Source organism: Equus caballus, chromosome 12 (assembly GCF_041296265.1).
Source record: "Equus caballus isolate H_3958 breed thoroughbred chromosome 12, TB-T2T, whole genome shotgun sequence".
NCBI classification, from domain to species: domain Eukaryota; kingdom Metazoa; phylum Chordata; class Mammalia; order Perissodactyla; family Equidae; genus Equus; species Equus caballus.
In genome coordinates this window covers 31,838,983-31,860,642 of record NC_091695.1, presented here as the reverse complement: position 1 = coordinate 31,860,642, position 21,660 = coordinate 31,838,983, and the positions used below count along the sequence as shown (strand labels likewise).

Genomic DNA, 21,660 nt, shown 5'->3' with positions numbered 1-21,660 from the left:
CTGGGTGAGCGTGGAACAGTCTGCTTTTTCACTGACTGCTGAGTGGCTTCCTCTTCTTTCCCACCCTCCCCTCCTCCTCTACCTCCCCCTCCACACCCGTGTCAAATCTTGGATCCTCTGCTTACTAACTTTCTGATCTTGGCCAAGATATTTCACTTCTGAGACCGTTTTGTCGTCTGTAAAGTAGAGATACTATTTATTTCCCAATATTATAGGCAGATTTAGTGAGAACTAAAATAAAGCATCCACCGCTGTACCCTGCAGAAGATGGGCCTTCATTAGATGCGAGGTGTCTGTCTGCAGACCCCGTAACCCCGACTCGGGTGACTGGGAGGGCGTACAGCCTGCGGGGGCTTGGTTTGGGTGCTCACCGTGGGATCTCCCCCTGAAGATGACATCGTCTTGAGCTCTGAGTCCCGAGCTGCTTATCAGCCAAGTGACCTTTGTAGGTCACTAACCTGCCCGGGCCTGTCTTCCAGTCTGTGAAGTGAGCTAATTATGTATGCCTTCCTGTCGTATGTGACATCTACTTTTATGTGATAAATACTGGAAAATATTTTGAAAACCAGTCAAGCATTAAGCACGTATAAAGTTATTACAATGAATATTTGTGTCTTAGGAGTACTTAGCATCGTGCCTCCCAACTTTTTTGTTCAGTAAATTGTCCAGATTAATAGGGCTGCTCCTTCTCCAGCTGGTATTGCTGTCTCCTGAGCTTGCTGGAGCCTCGAGAGGAAATCCCTAATAAAGTAGCTTCCGTTCCAGTTTTGTACTTAGACCTTTGGTTCTTTCTGAGACGCCCTTCTTGTTAAGTTAGAGGGTAGGTAAAACTGGTTATAATATAAGGCTCGTGTGAGACTGGTTTGCAAGACGTGAATACACGGAGCCATGACAGTTTAAGAAGGTTACAACGCGGTAATATTCACAGTCAGACGTAGTCGTTGCTGGTTCAGATCCACGGGGACCTGTTGTTTGAACACTACATTGTTCGCCCGGGCTGGGGATTTTGAAACAGTGAGGGGAGCAGTTCTTTCCCTCGAGCAGACTCGTGTGAGTGTGGTGCTGCACGGAAGGGACAGGTGCTGTCTTTCTCAGGGGCCGGCGGAGCCTGTACAGAGCGGCAGGGTTGAGCTCCGGCTGCGACGTCGTGTTGGGCATGCGGGAGGCGCGGGGCTGGGGCGGCATTGGGAAGGAGGAGCTGCCACGGGCCCGCGAGCACGAGCAGAGGGCGCAGTTGTGGGCCGGCTGGGCGGGCCTGCTGCGTGTCGGGTGGTTTGCTGCGGAGGGGTGTGGTGTGCCAGGCACGCCGGGTGGGAGGAGAAGGGTCGACAGAGGAACAGAAAGGCACCGAGGGTGTGAGCTCACGGCAGGGCGGTCCCCGAGGGCTGGAGTCAGTTCTCCGAGAGCGCTCTGGTGGGGCAGCGTGATGGGGGCCCTGCAGGTGCCGAGAGGCCGCCTTTGTTGACGCTGCACCCTTACCTGAGATCCGCCAGCCAGCTGTGTGTGCTCCGGGGGCCGTTGTCACTCCTGCTGTGGACACTGCAGGAGAGGGGGTCGACAGCGTCTTCGGGCTCACCTGTCCTCACTACTGTCAGCCGAGGCTGCGTGGCCTTGCACGCCGCAGCTGCTGTGTTTCTTTGACTTGTTAGCAGGCGGGGAGGAGCTGCTGTCAGTGTAGCCTCAGGTAGCCGTAGGTGCTCCTTCTGAACTTGTGTTTCTGCTGACCCGGCGTGATGGAGCCGCGGGAGGAATCCCGCATGGAGAACTTTCAGGCACGGCTGATGTCGAGACCCCTGCCTCAGCCCGAGATGCCCTTCTGTCCCGTGTGTCCAAAACACTCGTCAGAGACGGAAAGGAGAGCAGGCTGCTCGCTTGTCCTCGGTGTCCTGTGCGCTCAGCTGGAGCTTCGAGGTGTGGTCTCCCCGTATGTGTTGCAGTGCTGGCCCAGCTTCTCCGTGCTCGTTCCCTGCCTGCCTTGGGAATTGCGGGTGGCTCTAGGGCAGTGAGGTGCAGTGTGCGGGGACCCAGTTGCCGTCAGAGTGGGGCTGTTGAATAGTACCCGCGGGGGTCTTGTTTGACATTTCTGTTCCCGTCAGTAGTGGAGTCTCAAAGTGTGACAGAGCAGGTCCTGTCTTAGATCCCTTTCTGTGCCGTTGTGCTCGGTGGTACCTATGAAGGCCTAGGGGGTGGTGTCCAAACGCTCTTCCACATCTCGGACGTCCTCATGTAATAAAGGTCATGAAATAACTTCACAGAGTGCTTCATCACACGCAAAAGAGTGGATTGTGGCTTTCTTTGCAGAATTGAAGTGCTAGTGTGAACTACTGACAAGCCTGAAAAATGCTAAAATAGTAACTGAATCGGGGAAACCTTGCTCACACCCTAGGACTTTTCAGGAGAATTGCTAACCTGTGAACTCTAAAGCTGTTCCTGAGAGGGGCTGGGGAGACCAGTATGACGTCATTTTACTAGAGGAGCGGGGGCCTTAATCAGGTTACTGTCCTCCCCTCTCAGGTTCAGGATGCCTGGAACACTGGCACCCTCCATCACTTCCATGCCTTTATTGGCTCCGTGTTTTGGTGGAGCCATCATTGCCGGGAGGGATACCACCACATGCTAAGGTGGGACCACCAGTGGTTCTGGAACGTGGCGGAGTGTGAGTGACAGAGCAGTGACTCGCAGGTGGAGCGTCCTAACGGAGGGACTCCCTCGTGGTAGATGCTGTCAGATGAGTCTCCAAGGGCTCACTAAAAGATGAGCTGCTGTTGTCAAGCAAGGAAGACTAGGAAACATAGTTTAAGGGTCTCGCGGAGATGTTTTAAAGCCTGGTGATGTAAGTGCAGAGTAAGCATGTTCGATGTGGTAACTTAGCGTGCAGCTGGCACGAACACTTTTGTCTGCCTGTTTACTGTAATAAATTTGTGGGGCTGAGTCGGAGTCAGAGTCGGCTGGTGCTCTACTTTCCTGGAAGGGTGTGTTAACGTGGCCAAGCTTTCGGGCAGCGTCTTCGTAGGGAAATGGGGGGCTGGCCCCTTGAAGTCGCCTTGTGTTTAGGCACACAGACTATGTATGTGATGTTTACATAAGCTTCATAACTGGGGTGTCAAGCTGAATAATCACAGGTTTGTGATTATTTCTACTGTTATGTAATAGCGTAATATTTTAATCTGTCCTTTATTGCCATGGGAGGTTAAAAAAGGCAAAGATTTGGGGCCAGCCCCCTGGTGTGGTTAAGTTCGGTGCACTGCACTTCAGTGGCCTGGGTTTCGGGTTTGGCTCCTGGGCACAGACCTACTCCACTCGTCAGCCATGCTGTGCCAGCAACCCACATGCCAAGTAGAGGAAAATTGGCAACAGATGTTAGCTCGGGGGCAGTCTTCCTGGCCAAAAAGAAAGGGCAAAGATTCTACATAGAGAAATTGCAGTGAAATAAAACATTATTTTTGCAAATAATGTTTTATCTTCTAAAAAGTAGTAAGACAGTCCTCACTTTGCATGGGACTATAAAAATGACCATGCAGCTGGCCCGCTACAAAGCAATCTTAATCATTGATGGAGACGATTGTGTTTGTGATTGTTACGTTTTTTTCAAGACATTGCAAACTCTCTTAAATTATAAATGTATGAGGAAATGACAAAAACAGTAAAACTAATCTTTATTTAGTACACTGCAATTTATAACATTAGAAACGTTGAGAATTCAATTCCATAGGTCTTGGAGCCAGCAGGTCCATTTCTGGGTCTGTCCCTCAGAGCAATCCAGTACCTCCTTTTTGTACATAATTTTAAAAAATCAGTACAATATCCTAATTATAAAATAAAGTAAATTTAAAAAGTTAGTTTACGGTGAAACATTTCATTCTGTAAATGTTTGGGCACGACTGCACCGAAGACGCAAGTCAGATGTTTGTACCTTCTGCTGATGAATGAGTTTAAGAGAAGATGATCAGAAGCCATTCCATAGAAAAATAGAGAAATGTGAAAGAAGAGGTGGCCACTCCATAAAAGTGTGTTAGGATAAGTAAACACAGACCAATCTCAATTGTATTTGATCCGAGAAAAATGAATAACCGTGACTGAAATAAGGACAACGTGCCTTTCGTATCACAGATTGTCAAGTAGAGACCTGGGCAAGTACAACAGTCTCGCATACGAGCTGAGCCTTCTTTGCAGGTGAAATGTCAGAAGAGTTCCCTTGGTCATGAGAGGGCCAGGGGAGTGACGGAGGGTCACGAAGAACATATTGCCTCTGGAACTCTCACCAAATGCCCAGGCATGCGTTCAGTCCCTGTCATATGAGAAGATTTTGGAGACCCCCTATTTGATGGGCGACAGGGAATGGAAGATGGATCCAAAAAAGAAAGTGGGCCCTAAAGTTTAATAACACACCAGGGTGGCAGAGCTACAGGAAACAGGTGTTTCATAAGCTGCTGGCCCAGGAGGAATAATTTAGCAGTAGCTATTAAAATTGCAACTGACCTTTGACTCAGAAGTTCTAAGGTTTTATCCTGCAGATGCACTTGGCACACGTGCAGAATGATACATGTACAAGGTTATTTGTTGCCATGCTGTTTGTCAGAGCTAAAGATCGGAAGCACAGTCGTAAGTGTCCATCGGTAGGAGAAGAATAAATACGTTACGGCTTTTGTGTCAGTGCGGCTGTGAGAGGAGGAGGACGCTGCGAGCCGGCCGGCCGTCCTCAGGCCGTGTCCCTGCTGGAGAGGCACTAGAGGGAATGCGTGTCTCACTGGATTCTCCGCGCGTCGAACCTCGGGATAAACGGGGAGCGTCTGCCTTCAGCTGCCTGCCGAGTTGAAGAGCCACCAGGGCTGGAAGGGAGGCCTCCATGGATACCTTTATTACCATTTGTAAAAAACAAAGTTTTAAAAGTTGGTGTGACAAAGAGCTCTGTCCTGAGCATCCTTCCATTGCTGCTGCTATCCCTGTTTTGTAAAAGTTTGTGATGGCCAAAACATCTCCGTGGAAATGTGGATTTTACGCTGCTCCTAATGATGGCTTTAGGCTGTCAAGGTCAGGCAGGCAGTTTCTGGTCTCATACTTTAAAGACAGTTTCTTTATGATTCAGTGGTTTTTTGGCACGTGCATAGATCTATGAAAGGAAGTATTCGAAAATGAAAACTATTTTATACTCCAGTAAGCACGAGCAGCGCCAAAAATCACATACTTGCTTTACTGGAAAGTTTGAAACATGGTGTGAATATAAACTGGACATTAATATGCTTCATATTGTGTTTTCATTTTATTATTATCTAGTGTTGTTAATTTATCTGAAACTCTTTAAGGTAGTCGTCTTTTGTAAAAAAGTAATGTTTAAAAAAAAAAACCTACCTAGAAGATTCCAGAAGGCACTCATTCCTATTTGAATAAATATTTCTGCCCTTGATTTTTTATTTCATTGGTTTGATTCTCCCCTGCCGCTCAGGCTCCGTTTGAAAAATTTAATCAGAATGTTTTTGCCTGTGAGTATTTCGCTGTTATTATGCACTGAAATGTTATGCTTCTGAAATATACTTTCACACTAATATTTCAGATTGTTTTGAAATATACGTGTGCATTCATATTTCACATTGTCTTGACTAATTGTGAGACATTATTTGTGTTTAAATACAACATGCTTGTAACAACCGAAAACATTTTGGTTTACTATTTAGCAGAAAGGTAAAAATACGTGAAGCAAATCTTATACTCACTGCCCATGAGTAAATCCCCATTTTTGCTTAAAAGCAGATGCCTTCCAAAGAAGAAAGGAGTGATGGCTAACATAGCTAGAAATTTAAATTGGAAATGAGGAACAAAAATGGAACAATTCGGGGCTGGCCCCGTGGCCGAGTGGTTAAGTCTGTGCGCTCTGCTGCAGGCGGCCCAGTGTTTCGTCAGTTCGAATCCTGGGCACGGACATAGCTCTGCTCATCAAACCACGCTGAGGCAGCGTCCCACGTGCTACAACTAGAAGGACCCACAACGAAGAATATACAACTATGTACTGGGGGGCTTTGGGGAGAAAAAGGAAAAAATAAAATCTTTAAAAAAAAAAAAGAAAGGAATAATTCACTCATTGCCATTGTAAAGAAATGTGTCTACCCATGTGTACACCCGAGAGAAAACATAGCATAAATCCACATGAAAACTTGTGCAGGAACGTTCATAGCAGCATTATTCGTGATCGCTAGGAAGTGGAAGCAACCCACATGTTCATCAGCGAATGAAGGGATAAACAAAACATGGTCCATCCATGCGGTCGAATGTTATTCAGCCATAAAAGTGAACAAGGCCCTGACACACGCTACGATGTGGATGAACCTTAAATATGTGATGCTGACTGAAAGACACCAGACACGGAAGGACAGATATTGTGTGATTTCATTTATACGAAACGTCCAGAACAGGCGAGTCCGTGGACTCAGCGGATTTGTGGCTGCCAGGGGCTGGGGGGGAGGTAATGGGGAGTGACTGCTAATGGATCAGCTTTTGGGGCGTGACCAAAATGTTCTGGAATTACTGGTGATGGTAACACAACATTGTGAATATGCTGAAAATCACTGAATTGTACTCTTGAAAATGGTTAAGATGGTGAATTTTATGTTGGTGACTTTTGTCGTAGTAAAAAATCTCAAAAAGAAAAGAAAAGCAGTGTGGTCACATTTTTTATGAATTTGAGTGATGTGGATTGAAAATAGTGTTATAAAATAGTCACATCAGGGGCCGGCCCACGGCCAAGTGGTTAAGTTCCCTGGTTCTGCTGCGGCAGCCTGGGGCTTCACTGGTTCGGATCCTGGGCATGGACATGGCACCACTTGTCAGGCCACACCGAGGCAGTGTCCCACATGCCACAACTAGAAGGACCCACAACTAGGAGATACAACTATGTACTGGGGGGATTTGGGGAGAAAAAGCAGAAAGGAAAAAGGGAAGAAGAAGATTGGCAGCAGTTGTTAGCTCAGGTGCCAGTCTTGGGGGGAAAAGAAATTCACATCAGTGTTTCAATTACTGTGAGGTAATGCAGTTCTCTCAAGAGTAAAAAAAGTTAAGATGTCAAAAATGATCAAATGTCAGAGTGGGCAGACCAAGTTGTGAGTTGTGTTTGTGTTATTGCCGCCTGGCAGTGCCCCTGCAGCCGGTGGACAGACCGCATCCTACAGAGATGCTCAGGTTTGGCTCTAAAGGATGCTCGTTTGGAATTAGACTCCCACACAATGCATCCTCCCTAGTTGCCAAGCCAACAGTTAGGAAAGAGGCACAGGATGGTTTCTTTCAATAAACTTTATTTTTTAGAGCCATTTTGGGCGTACAGCAGAATTGAGGGGGAGATACAGAGGTTTCCCGTATACCTTCTGCCCCCCACTCCCCCAGCCACCCCTACTGTCCACACCCCCCACCAGCGTGGCACATTGGTTACAGTCCTTGAACCTACTGCATCGTCACCACCCAGAGTCCACGGTTGACGTCAGGGTTCGCTCTTGGTGCTGGACCTGCTGTGGGCTGAACACGTGTGTAAGGACCTGTGTCCACCATTATAGGTCATCCGGAGTAGTTTCACTGCCCTGAAATCCCGTGCTCCCCCTGTGCATCCTTCCCTTCCCCCAGCCCTGGCCATCACTGATCTTTCGAGCATCTCCATAGTTTTCCCTTTTCCAGAATGTCATATAGTTGGAATCATACAGTATGTGATTCTTTCACCAAGATTAGCTTCTTTCACCAAGGAATGTGCATTTAAGATTCCTTGGTATCTTTTCACGGCTTAATAGCTCCTTTTTATTAGTGCTGAATAGTACTCCATTGTCTGGGTGGACCATAGTTCATCCACTCACCCACTGAGGGACTTCTTGGTTGCTTCCAGGTTTTGGCCATTATGGGTAAATCTGTAACCATCTGGCACAGTGTATTTTTGACCTGGTCCATACATACATTAAAAAAAAAAACACTAAGGTAGTTTTTTTCTCCTCCAAATGGAAGTCACATTCGGTTTTTGGCAGAACAGGTTTGAGCTGCTGTTGGGAGCAGTGGCTGCTCAGCACTTAGCAGAGACGAGTTTTGGAAGACGAGAGCAGACCCCGGGGCCGACAGCTGGCGAAGGGTCCAGCGCAGGGAGAGCGGAGGGCTGGGTGGCGCTCAGGTTTGCTGATCTTGGAGAGCAGTAGGTCGGTGAGTGGCAGGGAGAGGGGGCGGACAGCGAGAACCTGGGCGGGCATGAGCACGGGTACGCGGGGCAGCGTGCAGACCGCCTCTGAAGTGTGGTGGCGAAGGTAATGGGAGGTGACAGGGCGGGCTGGAAAGCCAGCCAGTGGTCCCTGTTGGAAGAAGGTGAGTGTACGTGTGATCGTTTTCCCCATCATGGGTGGGAATGCTTCTGTTAAGAGCTGAGCTAACATTTGAAGGTACTTAAGTGACATCCGTTTTAGCAATATTGCAAAAATCAGCCCGTCAGAACCCTGTTAGCCACCTGCTCCTGGTGGAAAGGCCCGGAGATGCTGTGGAAGGAGCTCGGCGGGGCCAGGTGGCGGCCGTCGCCTGTGTTTGAGGGCTGACGGTGAGGCCTTTCAGCGGAGTGGCTCATTTCCAGCGTCCTCATTTGATGTCACACTTGTGGCCGTGGTAGAACGTAGATATTGCTCCCCATATTTTTAGATGAGTGGTCAAGATGGAGAACTAAGTGACCAGTCCAAGGTCATAAAGGTCAGTTGTTTCCCAGCATGGCTACTGAATTCCCCTGGGAAGCCTTTAAAAATACATATTCCAGGTTCCACCCCAGAAATGTTGATTCAGTAGGCTGAGGCCTAGGAGTCTGTATTTTCATCAGCTGCACAGGTGGTTTTTAGGCAGCTGGTCTGGACAGCACGGTTCCCTGTGCCGCCTGCAAACCTCTGAGGTGGACGGGTGTTTTGTTCTGCAGCACACGGCCCTTAGGCCGTGAACTGAGCAGGGCGAGTGGTGGCCAGGGGAAGACCGGCTGATTCACAGACCTGAGGCAGAGGGCACAGCCGAGGCACAGACGTGTTCTAGGAACTGTAGATGAGTTGGGACTGACATGCCGTGTAGGAGACACAGAGTGATGAGGGAGGAGGCTGGAGAGAGAGGCAGGGTCAGAGCTGCGGGAGCTGACTTCTGGAACCACCCTCCAGACCAAGGAGACCTGGTGGCCTAGGCAGAGCAGGAGGCAGCGAGGACCCTCCAGAAGATCCAGGTAGGAGGCAGAATTAGTACCCAGCAGCTGGTTAATGTGGGGGGAGAGGAAGTGGGTGATGTGACGTCCGGGAGTCTGGCTTGGACAACTGCATGGGTGGGTCCTCTGCTGAGTTGAGTGAGGGCCTGGGAGGAGTTGGGGGCTGGGTCAGGGAGGAGGGTGATGAACTCCGTTTGGGGAAGGTGGTTTAAGCGTCCAAGTAGAGATGTCTGACGGGCAGTTGGACAGTTGCCGGGGTGGGGGCTTAAAGCCTTGGACACAGGACACAGGTGTGGAGAGTGAACAGGGCACCCAGGAACCTTTTGTTCAGCAGTTACGAGATGAGCAGGGAAAAGGACGAGGGGAAGAGAAGGGGAAGGTGGGATCGCATGCTCCCTGACGGTGGTTGGCGAGGTCAGCGAGCACGAAGCCTGCCTGGGGTTAGCGCAGGCGAGCGGATTGCTGTGTCTGAGCCAGAGCGCTTTCAGGGCAGCAGCGGGGCCTGAGGCCAGGTTGCAGAGAGCAAGAACAGGATTCAGGATTGGGGTGTGGTGGCTGAGGGGCCAGGTATTTCTGAACAAGTTCTGTGTCCACGTGGACAGTCCATATTCTGGTCGCGTCCTGTGCTCTAGCATGGTTTTGGGAGACAAAAAGAGAAGGGAGGATTGGTCTTTTTTTTTGTTTTAAATACAAGGCAAGGACATAGTTAAAAATTTAAAAATGAATATAAATTAAAAACGAAGTCTCGCTTCAGCCCCCTTTCCCAGTCCCAGTGGGTAACCTGCATTAGCTGTTTGCTGGGTGTCCGTCTCTGTGTTACCTTAAAGACGTAAAAAATACGCATGGTGTGTGTTTGCTGTGAACCAGGTTGAGATGACGCTGAAATACTGTGCTGTACTGTCTTTTTTGGTTCGGATTATACAGTCTCTGCTATGAATCCCTAAATGCTGAGCAGCAGCATAGATTGTGTCAGTATCCGTTTCTTAAAGAGAAACCGACAAAAGAAATTAGATGTATTGGGACTTTGTAACTGCTTATGCATTTTACTCTGTTGCTTGCAAATGACGTTCAGTGACTGAAAATCCCGTGCTGTTGCCTTAAAAGTGGCTTTCCACAAGTCCAGTGAGCTGATGGTCAGCTTTTCCAAGGGCGTAAAGTTTGCTGTCTTCTGAGTGTCCCTCTCCTCCCGTCGTTAGATGCGACATCAGCAGACAGTTAGACATAGTCTGTTAACAGGAATAGATAGTTATAATAACCTTTCTAAGCACACTTTTAATCAAGATGCTGGAGTTTTGAAACATATGATTTGCTGACTCGTAAATAAACTTCCAATTTCCCTTATTTCACAATTTGACATGCTTTAAAACCTAAGGCTGAAGCGGGTAGCTTCTGCTGGCACAAGATAATCTGTCAGTTCTGCAAGTCAGCTTTTCAGGGGTTCGTTTGGTGTGCTAACAGTTAGACCCTGTTTCTATTTGTTTATTACCCTCCCTGTCCCCACACCAAGAGGACGGGTACTTTTTGCCGCCACTGAAGCTTCGCTCCTGTTTCAGCAGGTTAGCGAAAATAATGAAGAGTAGCTAAAACATAAAACGAAAGTACTGATGGAGATGCTAGAGAGTGAAAGATGCTGAAGCGCAGCATGGGATGGCCGAGTGAAGAATTTGGGGGAGGGCGGGGGGGGGTCAGGACTCACGTGGGGCTGGGGGAGTGGGCAGGGCGGCTGCTTCCAGCCCAGAGTCCTGCAGTTGCTGGGAGCTACTGGAATGACTGGGAAGAAAGAATGTTCTTTGCTTTCAGAGCTAAATGTTGCATCTGATCCATAGGACGTAACTTAAAATTGGTCTCATGGCGGATTTTGATAAATAATGTCTGGTTTGCATAATCTGGACCTGTTATCCAGATCTGAACCTTTTGTCCAGAAATGCTAAATGTCAGCATTTTTGAGCGTTATGTGAAACCAAGTTCTTGAGCTGGTGTTAATGGCTGTTACCTTCCCTGTTCTCAATCCTAGAAAGTGTCAAACGGAAATGCAAATCTGTATTGCTCAGACTTATACTTTAAATGAAAGTATCCCAGTGATTATTGGATCTGTTCAGTTTCAGAGATACTTTAATTATAGTAAATAGAATGACACTTTAGACTAGTAGTATATGTGGCTTACAGTATTTTTTAGAGCAACGTTTTTTTTCTAAAGAGGAAAAAGGTAGATGCTGACAATTAGATTCCTGTGATGGTAACAGAGGAGGTCATTTACTGCACATATTTGGGGTTTGTTCAGCCTGTGCTAGTTTTTTCTGCAATAATGATACACAGTGCACATATGAACGTGCTTCTGGAATCTTAAACTTTGGAATTTCCTGTCTAATGTTTATCTAAACTCCTAAGTTTAAATTTGCTTTGATGCTTTTTCAGTTGTCGAATTCTTTTGAGCCAAGGGAAAAGGTTTTCCTTTAAGGAGTAAAAATAATTGTCAAGTTCTGTAAATGTGTTTTCTACCATGGCCAAAGCAGTGTGTCACAGATTTCTTTTGAGATATAACCCAGCGATAGGAATGAAGCATATTCTCTTTACAGGTGAACGAAGACAGTCTGGGCTGTTAGGAAGAACTTAGGGGAACTGCATGAAAGAGACAGAGGCTTGCCCGGGGATGGGGGCGGGAGGAGGTCACGGGAAAGCGAGGTGACAGGCATCCAGCATAGGGGCTCGATGGGAGCGCAAGTGGGCTCCGGGGCGGAGCTCCCTCTTTCCAGGCGGTGTGAGTCCGTGTAGGAGCCAGCTCCTCGTCCCGGTGCGCAGGGGAGCTTCGACGCACCCCATGAAGCGTCCAGTGTCCACCTTGTTGTGCTTCGACTAGGCGTTTCATTTAAAGGTGGCGAAATTTGTCCATGACAGCTAGTAAGACTTAAAAATAAAACGCTGATACTCAACCCTCCTGGGACTGCAGGTCCCCTGCCACTTGTCATGGTCCCTCGCCCTTCTCCCCTCTCCCTTCTTCCTCACCCCCCTGAAATCCCATGGTCCGTTATCATCACAGCCTTGCACGCCCTGCCCCTCCCTCGCCTCTTTCACTTCACTGTACTCACCGGCAGAAGCCTGCACCCAGTAAGTGCGTTCTCCGTCCGCTGTCGTGACCAGTGACCGGAAGTGGACCTGCATGCCGCCACAGTCACGTGACTGTCAAACAGCGACTCTTCTCTTCTAGGTGGCTGTTTTCTTCCTTCCCCTTTCCCCTCCCCAGCGCTCCTCACCCACCCTGAAACTTAACGCCAAGTCCTCTGTTTTCTCAGTGAAATTGGAAGAAATCAGAAGAGGTCTTGCGTAAACTCTCACCACATGTCTACCTATTTACCTGGATCTGTGCCCGTGTATTCGGCTGCCCTTCCTCTTACTGTGGGCGAACTGTGTGCACCCAGGAAAGGCCACCTCTGCACTTGGCCGCTTGGCCCGATCTGCTCGCGCTTACTCAGGGGAGTTACTCTGTCAGTCCCACCGCTCCCCTGGCTTCCTGCCAGTCAGCACGCACACTGTCTCGTCCTCCAGAAGGTCTTTCTAAACCCATGTCTTCTGCAGCCCCTGCCCTGTTTCTCTTCCCCCTCTACCGCCCAGTTCCTCAAAGGAGTTTTCGCTTCTCCTCCTGCTCTCTAGTGACCTCAGCCCAGTCAGGCTTTCGGCCCTGCCGCTGCGCCAGAACTGCTGTTCTCACGGTCACCGCTGACCTGCCTTTCAGCAGATCCACCTATCAGTGATCGGTCAGCCAGCATCAGAGATAGGGCTGATTCCTGCTGGGAGCGCTGGATTCCGGCATGTCCTCCTGCCCACTGCCCGCTCCCAGTCTGCTTTGTTGATGCCCCTCATCTCCCAGCCGTCCAATGTTAGGTTGTCACAGGGCTGGAACCTCATCTCTTCTTGTCTGCGCTCAGTGCCTTGTCCATTTGCGTGGAATGCAATTGCTATCCCGTCTTGGCCAACGTTCCCGAGAACTCCAGACAGGGAATTGCAGCTCTGCACTGGGTATCTCACTCCGTGTGAGTGTCTGATGCTATCTCAAATGGAGCAGTCCACACTGGACTTCCGCCCCTCTCTTCAGAACGTGCTCTTCCCATGCTCGTTCCCTTCTCGGAACGTAGTGACTCCGTCCCTCCCTTGCTCCTGCCGGAATCCTTGGCATGGTCTTGGGCCTTTCTTCCTCTCAGATCTGTTGGGTCTGTCAGCACATCCTGTTGGCTCTCCTCCAGGGCATCTTCGGAGCCCTCCGACTTCTCTTACACTGCGCTCGCTCACCTGGTCTTGCCTGCGTCATTGCAATACCTGCCTGGTCCCTCCACTTCTGGCCTCACCCTCTTACCAGCTCTTCTGAACACAGCATCTCCCTTGAGGGAGTGTGTGTCAGGCTTCAAGGCACATTGAATGACTTCTTTTAGTGTTCCCGGAGTTTCTTTCTGTTTGCAGGCCTGCGGTGGAATACTGAAGTACAGAGTCGTCCGTGTTCTTTAGCCAGTCTTGTGCTCTCAGGAGCAGCCTTTTCTCCAAGGGCACCGTGTGTGTGTAAATTGTGATAAAATATACAGACCATATGGAGTAAAGCGATTCGTTTCAGCAGGGGAAAGGATGACTTGAGTAACTATTGGTGTTGAAACTGTTGTCTATCCATTTGAACTAAAATAAAGTTAAACCTTAATTTTGTACAGTGAAAACGTATATACCTACCATTTTAACCAGTTTATTGAGTAGCTGGATGATTTCAGTGAAGCCTGTGTCTGTGGCCCCCGGCTGTGCTCCTGGGGGGGGCGGGGAGGTGCGGCTCTGGACAGGCCCCCAGTCGCCCTGGGCGGTAGTGGCAGTGGTAGGGGCCCTCTTCCCCTCTGTCCCTGACCCACCCAGCTGTTAACTCCACTAATTGCCAGCCAATTGCTCTAGTTCCAGCAGTGCCCTGGGGCATAAATTCCCCTACACACGAACCCAGTCAAATCCTGCCTCCTTTCTAGGAGTTGTCTCCAGGTCAGAGTTTGGTATTTGCCCTGACCCCAGGAGGGTTCCTCCCAGCTCCCCGAAGCTCCAGTTCCCTCCTGCACACCAGCGGGGTACCATCTGGGCTGTGTCTTGGGAAAGCCGGTCATCTCCTCCCAGCTGCCCAGCTGCCTGTCACCTGACCCCCACTGTTCTTGAGAGCGCCCTTAGGCTTAAACTTCACCCGTGGAGTCAGCTCCTTTTGGACGAGATTAGGAGCTCTCTTACTGCCTCCCCCCGCCCCCCCACCGGAAAATCTCTGAACTAGGGCTCTGGAGCCTGGTGCGGACAATGGCAGGCTCCTCTGAGTGACACCTGTGCTCTAGGAGCTGAGCACTGGCAGGGGTGGGCAGCAGCCTGGGGTCTCTGCAGCCTTGGAACCACTGCCTCAGAGAGCGAGGGCGGGGATGATCAGGGCCAGGATTCTCAGCACGCGCCACCCAAGGTGTGGCATGAGCCTCTATTCCTTGAGTGGAAGTTGGGCAGAACCTGGGAGCCCGCACATCTCCACCATGCTTCCCTCTGTGCCAGGTAGCTGGGGGCCCAGGTGGGAAATGCTGCTGTCCTGCCCCTCCCAGGAAGAAGTCCTTCTGATGGGGGCGAGGGGACGGGAAGCCTGTGTTCTTGGCTGCAGCCTCTAGATTGGAGTCTCTACCTCCTGGAGCTGGGGTGGGGGAGGGAGCAGTCTTGGTGCAGAAGCCGCAGACTCTTCCCTTTCCACGGAATCTTCATAGATTTTCTTGAATAGATGTTTCTTCATTTGTTATTTGCCCTTAGGACCAGGTCAGAGGCTTTGAATAGTTGTTTTTTTGGTTTTGGGGGAAGATTAGCCCTAGGCTAACTACTGCCAGTCCTCCTCTTTTTCGCTGAGGAAGCCTGGCCCTGAGCTAACATCCATGCCCATCTTCCTCTGCTTTATATGTGGGACACCTACCACAGCATGGCATGCCAGGCGGTGCCATGGCCGCACCCGGGATCTGAACCGGCGAACCCCGGGCTGCTGAAGCGGAACGTGTGAACTTAACTGCTGTGCCACCGGGCCGGCCCCACGAATAGTTGTTTTTATCTATTAATCTCACGAGTTTCACTGGGGAGCAGGTCAGCACAGCTCCTCATGCTGTCAGGCTGGAAGTTGATCACCCACAGTCATAGACTCTTGAAGAAGAAATTAGATAAAATGGGCGTTAGCTGACTATATCCACAAAAATGTTCACGTGTCCTTCAAGATCTCTGTAAACTGTCTCCATCCCCATCCCCTTCTATTTGTTACCCTTGAGATAACAGCATTCGAGAAAAAAATAAATGTTTTCACTTTACTCTTTTCCATTGTGGAATGTAACAATATGGCTTGCTTCCTTTCATCCCCCAGGGGTAAGTATTTCAGTTCTGCATCATGGCTCAAATAGGCTTTTGTGGGCTAGCCTTATAAAGTCAAATTCTAATTGACCACAGATGGTAATGCTGACTTTGAGTTGCAAATGATTAATTTAGGAGTGAGCTTTACACCACCTGTTTGTCAATTGATTTTCTAGAATTACCTCAATCAGCCTCTTTTCGTATTTTGACTGGCAGCTGGATTATTTGTTAGGTGAACCTTTATCCGTTCCTTTGTCCAGTAAAGAGAAAACTCTTAAAATGTTGAGAAACGTTGGCAGTTGGCAGATAATTTTAATTATTTCAGAGGAGTTTTGCTCCATTGAAAAACTGACAGGAGAATGTGAGTGCTTTCCTTTCTCCCCAGCTTAATGACATCGTGTTTGTGTGAGGGTGCTCAGTGTTGCAGTTAGAAGTGACCCACGGTTGACAAGGGGAGCGCCTGGCACCTCTCCTCTCAGTGATGTCGTCAAGGAACTTTTTCCCCTTAGCTAACGAAATGTCTTCTTTTTTTTTTTCTTTCTGCTTTATCTCCCCAAATCCCCCCCGACCCCGTACATAGTTGTATGTCTTAGTTGCAGGTCCTTCTAGTGGTGGCACGTGGGCCGCCGCCTCAGCGTGGCCCGATGAGCGGTACCATGTCCGCGCCCAGGATCCGAACCAGTGAAACCCTGGGCCGCCACAGCGGAGTGCGCGAACTTAACCGCTTGGCCGCGGGGCCGGCCCCAGAAATAAGTCTTCTTAAACTTCCCCTTCCTACCAAAGGCTTACCGGCATTTGTGAAAAGTCCACATTAGGGAGTTGGCTTTGAGTAATTACTTGGCCAATCCGTTAGCGTTGGAGTGCCATCAGCCTTTTCCTGGGGATGCTCTTCCCCAGGGGAGAATCCGCGTAGAGCAGGAGGCTGGGCACAGGGCGGCGGCCTTCGGGGCCTCTTTACTCTCCGGTGGCTCCAGGTCACCGGGGTGCGAGTCGTTTAAAGATGTCTGTGTCCACTTGGTGTCAGGATTCCTGCTCAGGAACGTGTCGAGGGCTTCTCTGGGTCTGAGGAGGTGGGCTTGGAGTCCCTTCTTCCTCCGCTGTGCGTGTGCCCAGGTGCAGGGGTGGAGGGAGGGTGGCGTCTGAGTTACGGCGTCTGCGCGGTCTTGGGCTGGTGGCTCGACCCCCCACGGAGGTCCCTTAGAGCCTCCGGCTGGGGTTGCCTGTGTGAGGACTGGGGTGGCTTGCTGGGAGTCTGTCCTTAAAAGATCTCTTTCCCCCCTTATTTTCTAGGAGTATGCAGCACTCATTAAAGACCTCAGTGCGTGCAGGGAACAGCTCCTTGAGAGGGAGGAAGAAGTTGCCGAAATGAAGGCCGAAAGAAACAACACCAGGGTCAGTAGGTGCCGGAACTTGAGCCTCTGGGCCACTATCAGTCACTCTGGCTGGCTTTAAACTCGAAAGACGTCCACTCTACCTGGTTTCAAACACATTTTCGACATTTTCCCACGACTTAACTGTGATCGATCAGTTCAGCGTTCTCATACTTTTCTTGAAATTCATAGTTAAGAATTAGTATTTTGATCCATTTGAGGAGGAATTTCTCTAACTTTCTACTGGATTGAAGGCATTCACACTGGTTCAGCATGAGATGGAAAGGATTGATTTGCCCCGAATCCCAATGTGCAATTGAAGGTGTTGTTTAAACTTGCGTCTGTGTTGGCCTTTTCTCCCAGCTGCTGTTGGAGCACTTAGAGTACCTCGTCTCCAGGCACGAGCCGTCCCTGAGGATGACGGTGGTGAAGAGGCAGGCGCAGTCCCCCGCCGGCGTGTCCAGTGAGGTGGAAGTGCTGAAGGCGCTGAAATTTTTGTTCGAGCACCACAAAGCTCTGGATGAGAAGGTACCGGCGGCCCCGGGGCCAGCCTTGGGCTGCGCGCTGTGCGCCCGGCGGGCGTTGTGCGTGTGCAGCTTCAGTTTACTCTTAGTAGCTTCTGGAATTCTTCTCAACAAAGTTCTTCTATAAGAAGACAGTTCTATATGGTTAAAAAGTATTAGTTGGCAGAAATGTTTTAGATTTTTGTTTGTTGTTTTTTCCTTTTTCTCCCCAAAGCCCCCGGTACACAGTTGTGTATTCTTCGTTGTGGGTCCTTCTAGTTGTGGCATGTGGGACGCTGCCTCAGCGTGGTCTGATGAGCAGTGCCATGTCCGTGCCCAGGATTCGAACCGACGAAACACTGGGCCGCCTGCAGCGGAGCGCGCGAACTTAACCACTCGGCCACGGGGCCAGCCCCTGACATAAATGTTTTAAAATTTATTATATCCTGTTTATAGATTTGCTGTTAAGAATTGGGTAATGTAATTTATTTAGGGAGAAGATTTTTCTCAAACTTAAAATTTAAAGCTGTTAAAAGCAAGTTTCCATGACGGTAACATCAATGAGAGACGTTCCAGGTGTTCTGTGTTATATTCTGCTAGTGATAGGGTCACTGTCCGCGAAGGCTTGGAGAAGTGTGCACCCACACACTCCACCCCTGCTGTTTTCAGGTGAGAGAGCGGTTACGAGTAGCACTTGAAAGATGTAGTTTGTTGGAAGAAGAATTAGGAGCCACACACGAGGAGGTAAGCTTGCTAAATCATTGTGTGCTTGGAATTGAGGGCTGTTAATTTTTACTTCTTAATTTTGAAAAAAGTATGATGCCTTAGTGGTGGATATCGGATGTTCTTTATCTTTCTGAATCTGGGTCATTTGAATGACTCGTAAACTAGACTTTTATTTCCAAGTTGCAAAAGTCTCTTAAGCACCCGGTTGGCCGGGAGATAATAAACTCTGTTTTGATAACCTGGTTCCCCTCAGGGTGGGTGACACCACCATGTGTTTTCTTTTTGTGTTATGGTTACAGTTTATAGTTCTGTTTTTCCAAAAGAAGTTTGCTATCTTTCCTTATTTCTTTGCTCTTATCCAATTTTTTTTGGTTTTAGCTAATGATTCTTAAGGAACAGAATAATCAGAAAAAAACTCTCAAAGATGGGGTGCTTGACGTAAACCGCAAACAAGAAAATACACGGAGCACTAATGGAAAGGCAAGTCCGTGGGCTTTCTCTTTGTCGTCTCCTAGTTCCATCTGCCCGCAGTGTGCGTGCAGCACTGTTTCACAACTGTTGTCGAGCCCCGCTTCGAGCTTGAGTGTCGTGAGCGCTGTGCCATCCAGCAGGTCTCGTAAATCAGCTTTGGTTTTACCTTCCTCCTGGAAGTCCTTTACTTCCTAGCTCACCAAACAAGCCTATTTAAGGATTTTTTTCCCCCAGCAGCGATCTTCCAATGGTTCCTTAAGCCAGGAGGAGGACCTTGCTAAAGTCATCGAGCTCCAGGAAGTCATAGATAAGCAGTCGAGAGAGCAGAGGCAGATGAAGGAGCGTCTGGCCGCCCTTTCCAGTCACGTCACGGAGCTGGAGGAAGACCTGGACACCGCTAGGAAAGCTCTCATCAAATCTGAGGAAATGAACACCAAGTTGCAGCGGGACGTCCGCGAAGTGAGTGGTGGTGGAGACGGCGCTGCCCTGGAGTCCCAGGGCTGGGCGGTTTGGGTTTGATCCTCGCTCATCTTGTCCCTCACGCTCCCAGCTCCCTCCAGCCTTTGGGTTACTGTATAAGTGACGGCCAAACAGAACAGCACTGTGAGGCTGTGGTAGGCGCCTCCCCATCTCGGTGGTGAGGCCTCCTTTCCCTGAGGTCTTCGGAGCTGGAGGACCCCCGGTCCAGCTGGTCTGTTAGCCTGGTGGCCGCGGCTCCCCGCCGTGCTGCGGTGTGGCTGTAGTGCCCTGGTCTGTGGGTCCCTCACGTCCACGGCTTCCAGGCTGTCTGAATTTATTCTTCGTTATGCTCAGGTTTCCTTCTTGCTTAAGGGGAATGTTGGTTTCGGTTGTCTGCTTGTTCCCTGAAAGTGATGTGAGCGTGATCTGCTGAGCGTTAAGGGCGCGTTCCTGGCAGTCTTCCGGCGCTCTGACCTTCTGCTCTGCGAAGGGATGGGTGACGGTATTGAATGTCAGAGGTCGGACCACAGCGAGAGTGGAATTGGCTCACACTGTGCCGTGAGGAGCGTGCTGGAACAATATGCAGAAATAGACTCGTTTCCGGCACATGTTTCTGCACGTAGAATTATTTACGAGAATCTGTCTAACCATCATTATAAGAGCAAATGAGGGCTGGATACTTTCTCTGGTGCTTCCTCCTGTCACTGCAGCCCGTCCTTTGTAAACAAACAGAACACACGCACGCGCACCCCTGCGAGACCATCTCAGAGAGCCTGTCGGGAAGACCCTTCAGACCTTTTCACGTGGGTGCGGAGCAGCCGCACTGCCCCTTCAGCAACTCGGTGCGAGCAGTTTTCTGTAGGAATTCAAAACAAAGAAAAAGACTACGTTTATTACAGAACTTGTTTAGTTATATTGTTCTTTGGCAGCAGGAGATTATTTATGTGGCGGAGTTTAATATGCAGAGGATTTCGAACTTCTTTAAGACCCGTCACTTTGAATATTAAGACGTGGCTAACGTGAGTTCCTTAGTAAACAAAGAGGGACCTGAAATGGACTTTTAGGTTGGGGGACAGGAATGGCGCTATCAGAAAGTTCTGGTCCTGGTTTCAGTGTTCGATACTGTGTAATAGAATTTTGCTGCTGAATGAGGCATCAGAAGGTTGCATCCAATTAAATTGAACTTTGACTTCTGTTCCCATTTGTTAATGTTATTGCTTTAATTTTGTGGTAATTGCATGAGATTTCATCCAACTTCTAGCCAAGAAAATGAGCCTAGTGTCTCAGCATCGTGTCCTTGAGGGGCTTCGCCCCGTCCTGCAGGAGCGCACTTGCATCGTGAGGCACACAGAGGTCGTGTCTTCATTGTCAAGACCTTCACCTCCTGGGATTCTTGCAAGATTGGGCTATTTTATTGTCCATTTTTCTGGGTAATCTTATGTAGAAAAGGATGAGCTTCGTAAACTGAGTGGCCAAACATAGTAGGTGAATATTTATGAATATTTATGATATTTGAGATAGGTACATTGCCATTCACCTTGAAGGAAACTGGCATCTCTGTCAACTGAATTCTGAGGACACTAATTTTATATTTGATTTCAAAATTAGAGTTTAGTCCAGTTTTTTCTCTCTTTAGCATTCACCTTTTTTCCGTCTGAAACACCTAATGTAGGCCATGGCCCAAAAGGAAGACATGGAAGAGAGAATCACTGCTCTGGAGAAGCGCTATCTCGCGGCGCAGTGGGAGGCCACCTCTGTGCACGACCTCAACGACAAACTCGAAAACGAAATCGCGCACAAAGACTCCGTGCATTGCCAGGTAGGGGATCTTACAGAGCTCTGTCTGGCTTTCGCTGAATAATTACTAAGGCAGTTAAAGGCCTTTTTCCTGTGACTTCCATGTTGGAAACCAAGGCCCAATGTAAAGTTTTTGTAATCTTAGACTACTGTGTTCAAAAGGGTGAATGACTTCAACTGGCCAGTTTTAATTACTTAGGATTTGATTTAACCATTTTATGGAACTGCACTCCTTGCTTCTTTCTCCTGTTTTGTTTTGTTTTAAGTGAATGTTAATCTGTTGCTTGTTAGCGTTTTTACCAAAGGAGCAGAGTGGCAGAGAGCTGCAAGGCAGTGGCTGCTTGTTAACAGCTGGGTCAGTGTAATACATGGCGCGTTTAGAAATGCAGCCAGCAGGGAGAGTCTGCCCCTCCTGCGGTTTGCTGAGCCACGCTTGCTCCTGTTTCTCTGTAGCCCCAGAGAATCGAGTTAACCAGAAAACCCCAATCCAGCTTCTTGAAAATAAAGTGAGTTCATCTGGTGTATCATAAAGTATATCATTAAACCCAAAATAAAAATAAAACATAAAATACTAGGAAGCCATTAACAATTTTATTGTGGAATACTGTTTGAGAGCTTGGGAGTTGTTCACAGGGATGACTTTAAAGGGCAGACCACAAAATACTGTGGACAGTGTGACGCGTTTTCCAAAGGTTTTCAAGCGTAATATATTGTCTGTATGTCTACGGAGATACGTGCACACAGGAAGAGGAGAAAGCTGCTTAGGAGCAAATGTCCGCCTCTCAGG

At 49.0% G+C, this 21,660-nt stretch overlaps 1 protein-coding gene across 24 annotated transcripts in view; it reads left to right on the top strand.

Moving 5' to 3' along the window:
- The window catches only part of LOC138916669 (liprin-alpha-1-like), a 105,927-nt gene that overhangs the window by 27,972 nt on the left and 56,295 nt on the right, over positions 1-21,660 (top strand). For 13 of the 24 annotated variants that reach the window (XR_011423977.1, XR_011423975.1, XR_011423976.1 and 10 more), the window contains 6 exons: positions 16,838-16,939; positions 17,281-17,445; positions 18,090-18,164; positions 18,525-18,626; positions 18,852-19,076; positions 20,749-20,895. Coding sequence is in view for 20 of the 24 variants with exons in the window: in XM_070229781.1 (XP_070085882.1) it covers positions 16,838-16,939; positions 17,281-17,445; positions 18,090-18,164; positions 18,525-18,626; positions 18,852-19,076; positions 20,749-20,895 (816 nt within the window). In the remaining 4 variants the exon portion in view is untranslated. The remainder of the gene's footprint in view (positions 1-16,837; positions 16,940-17,280; positions 17,446-18,089; positions 18,165-18,524; positions 18,627-18,851; positions 19,077-20,748; positions 20,896-21,660) is intronic. The other 11 variants (XM_070229789.1, XM_070229780.1, XM_070229782.1 and 8 more) reach the window with 3 other exon arrangements.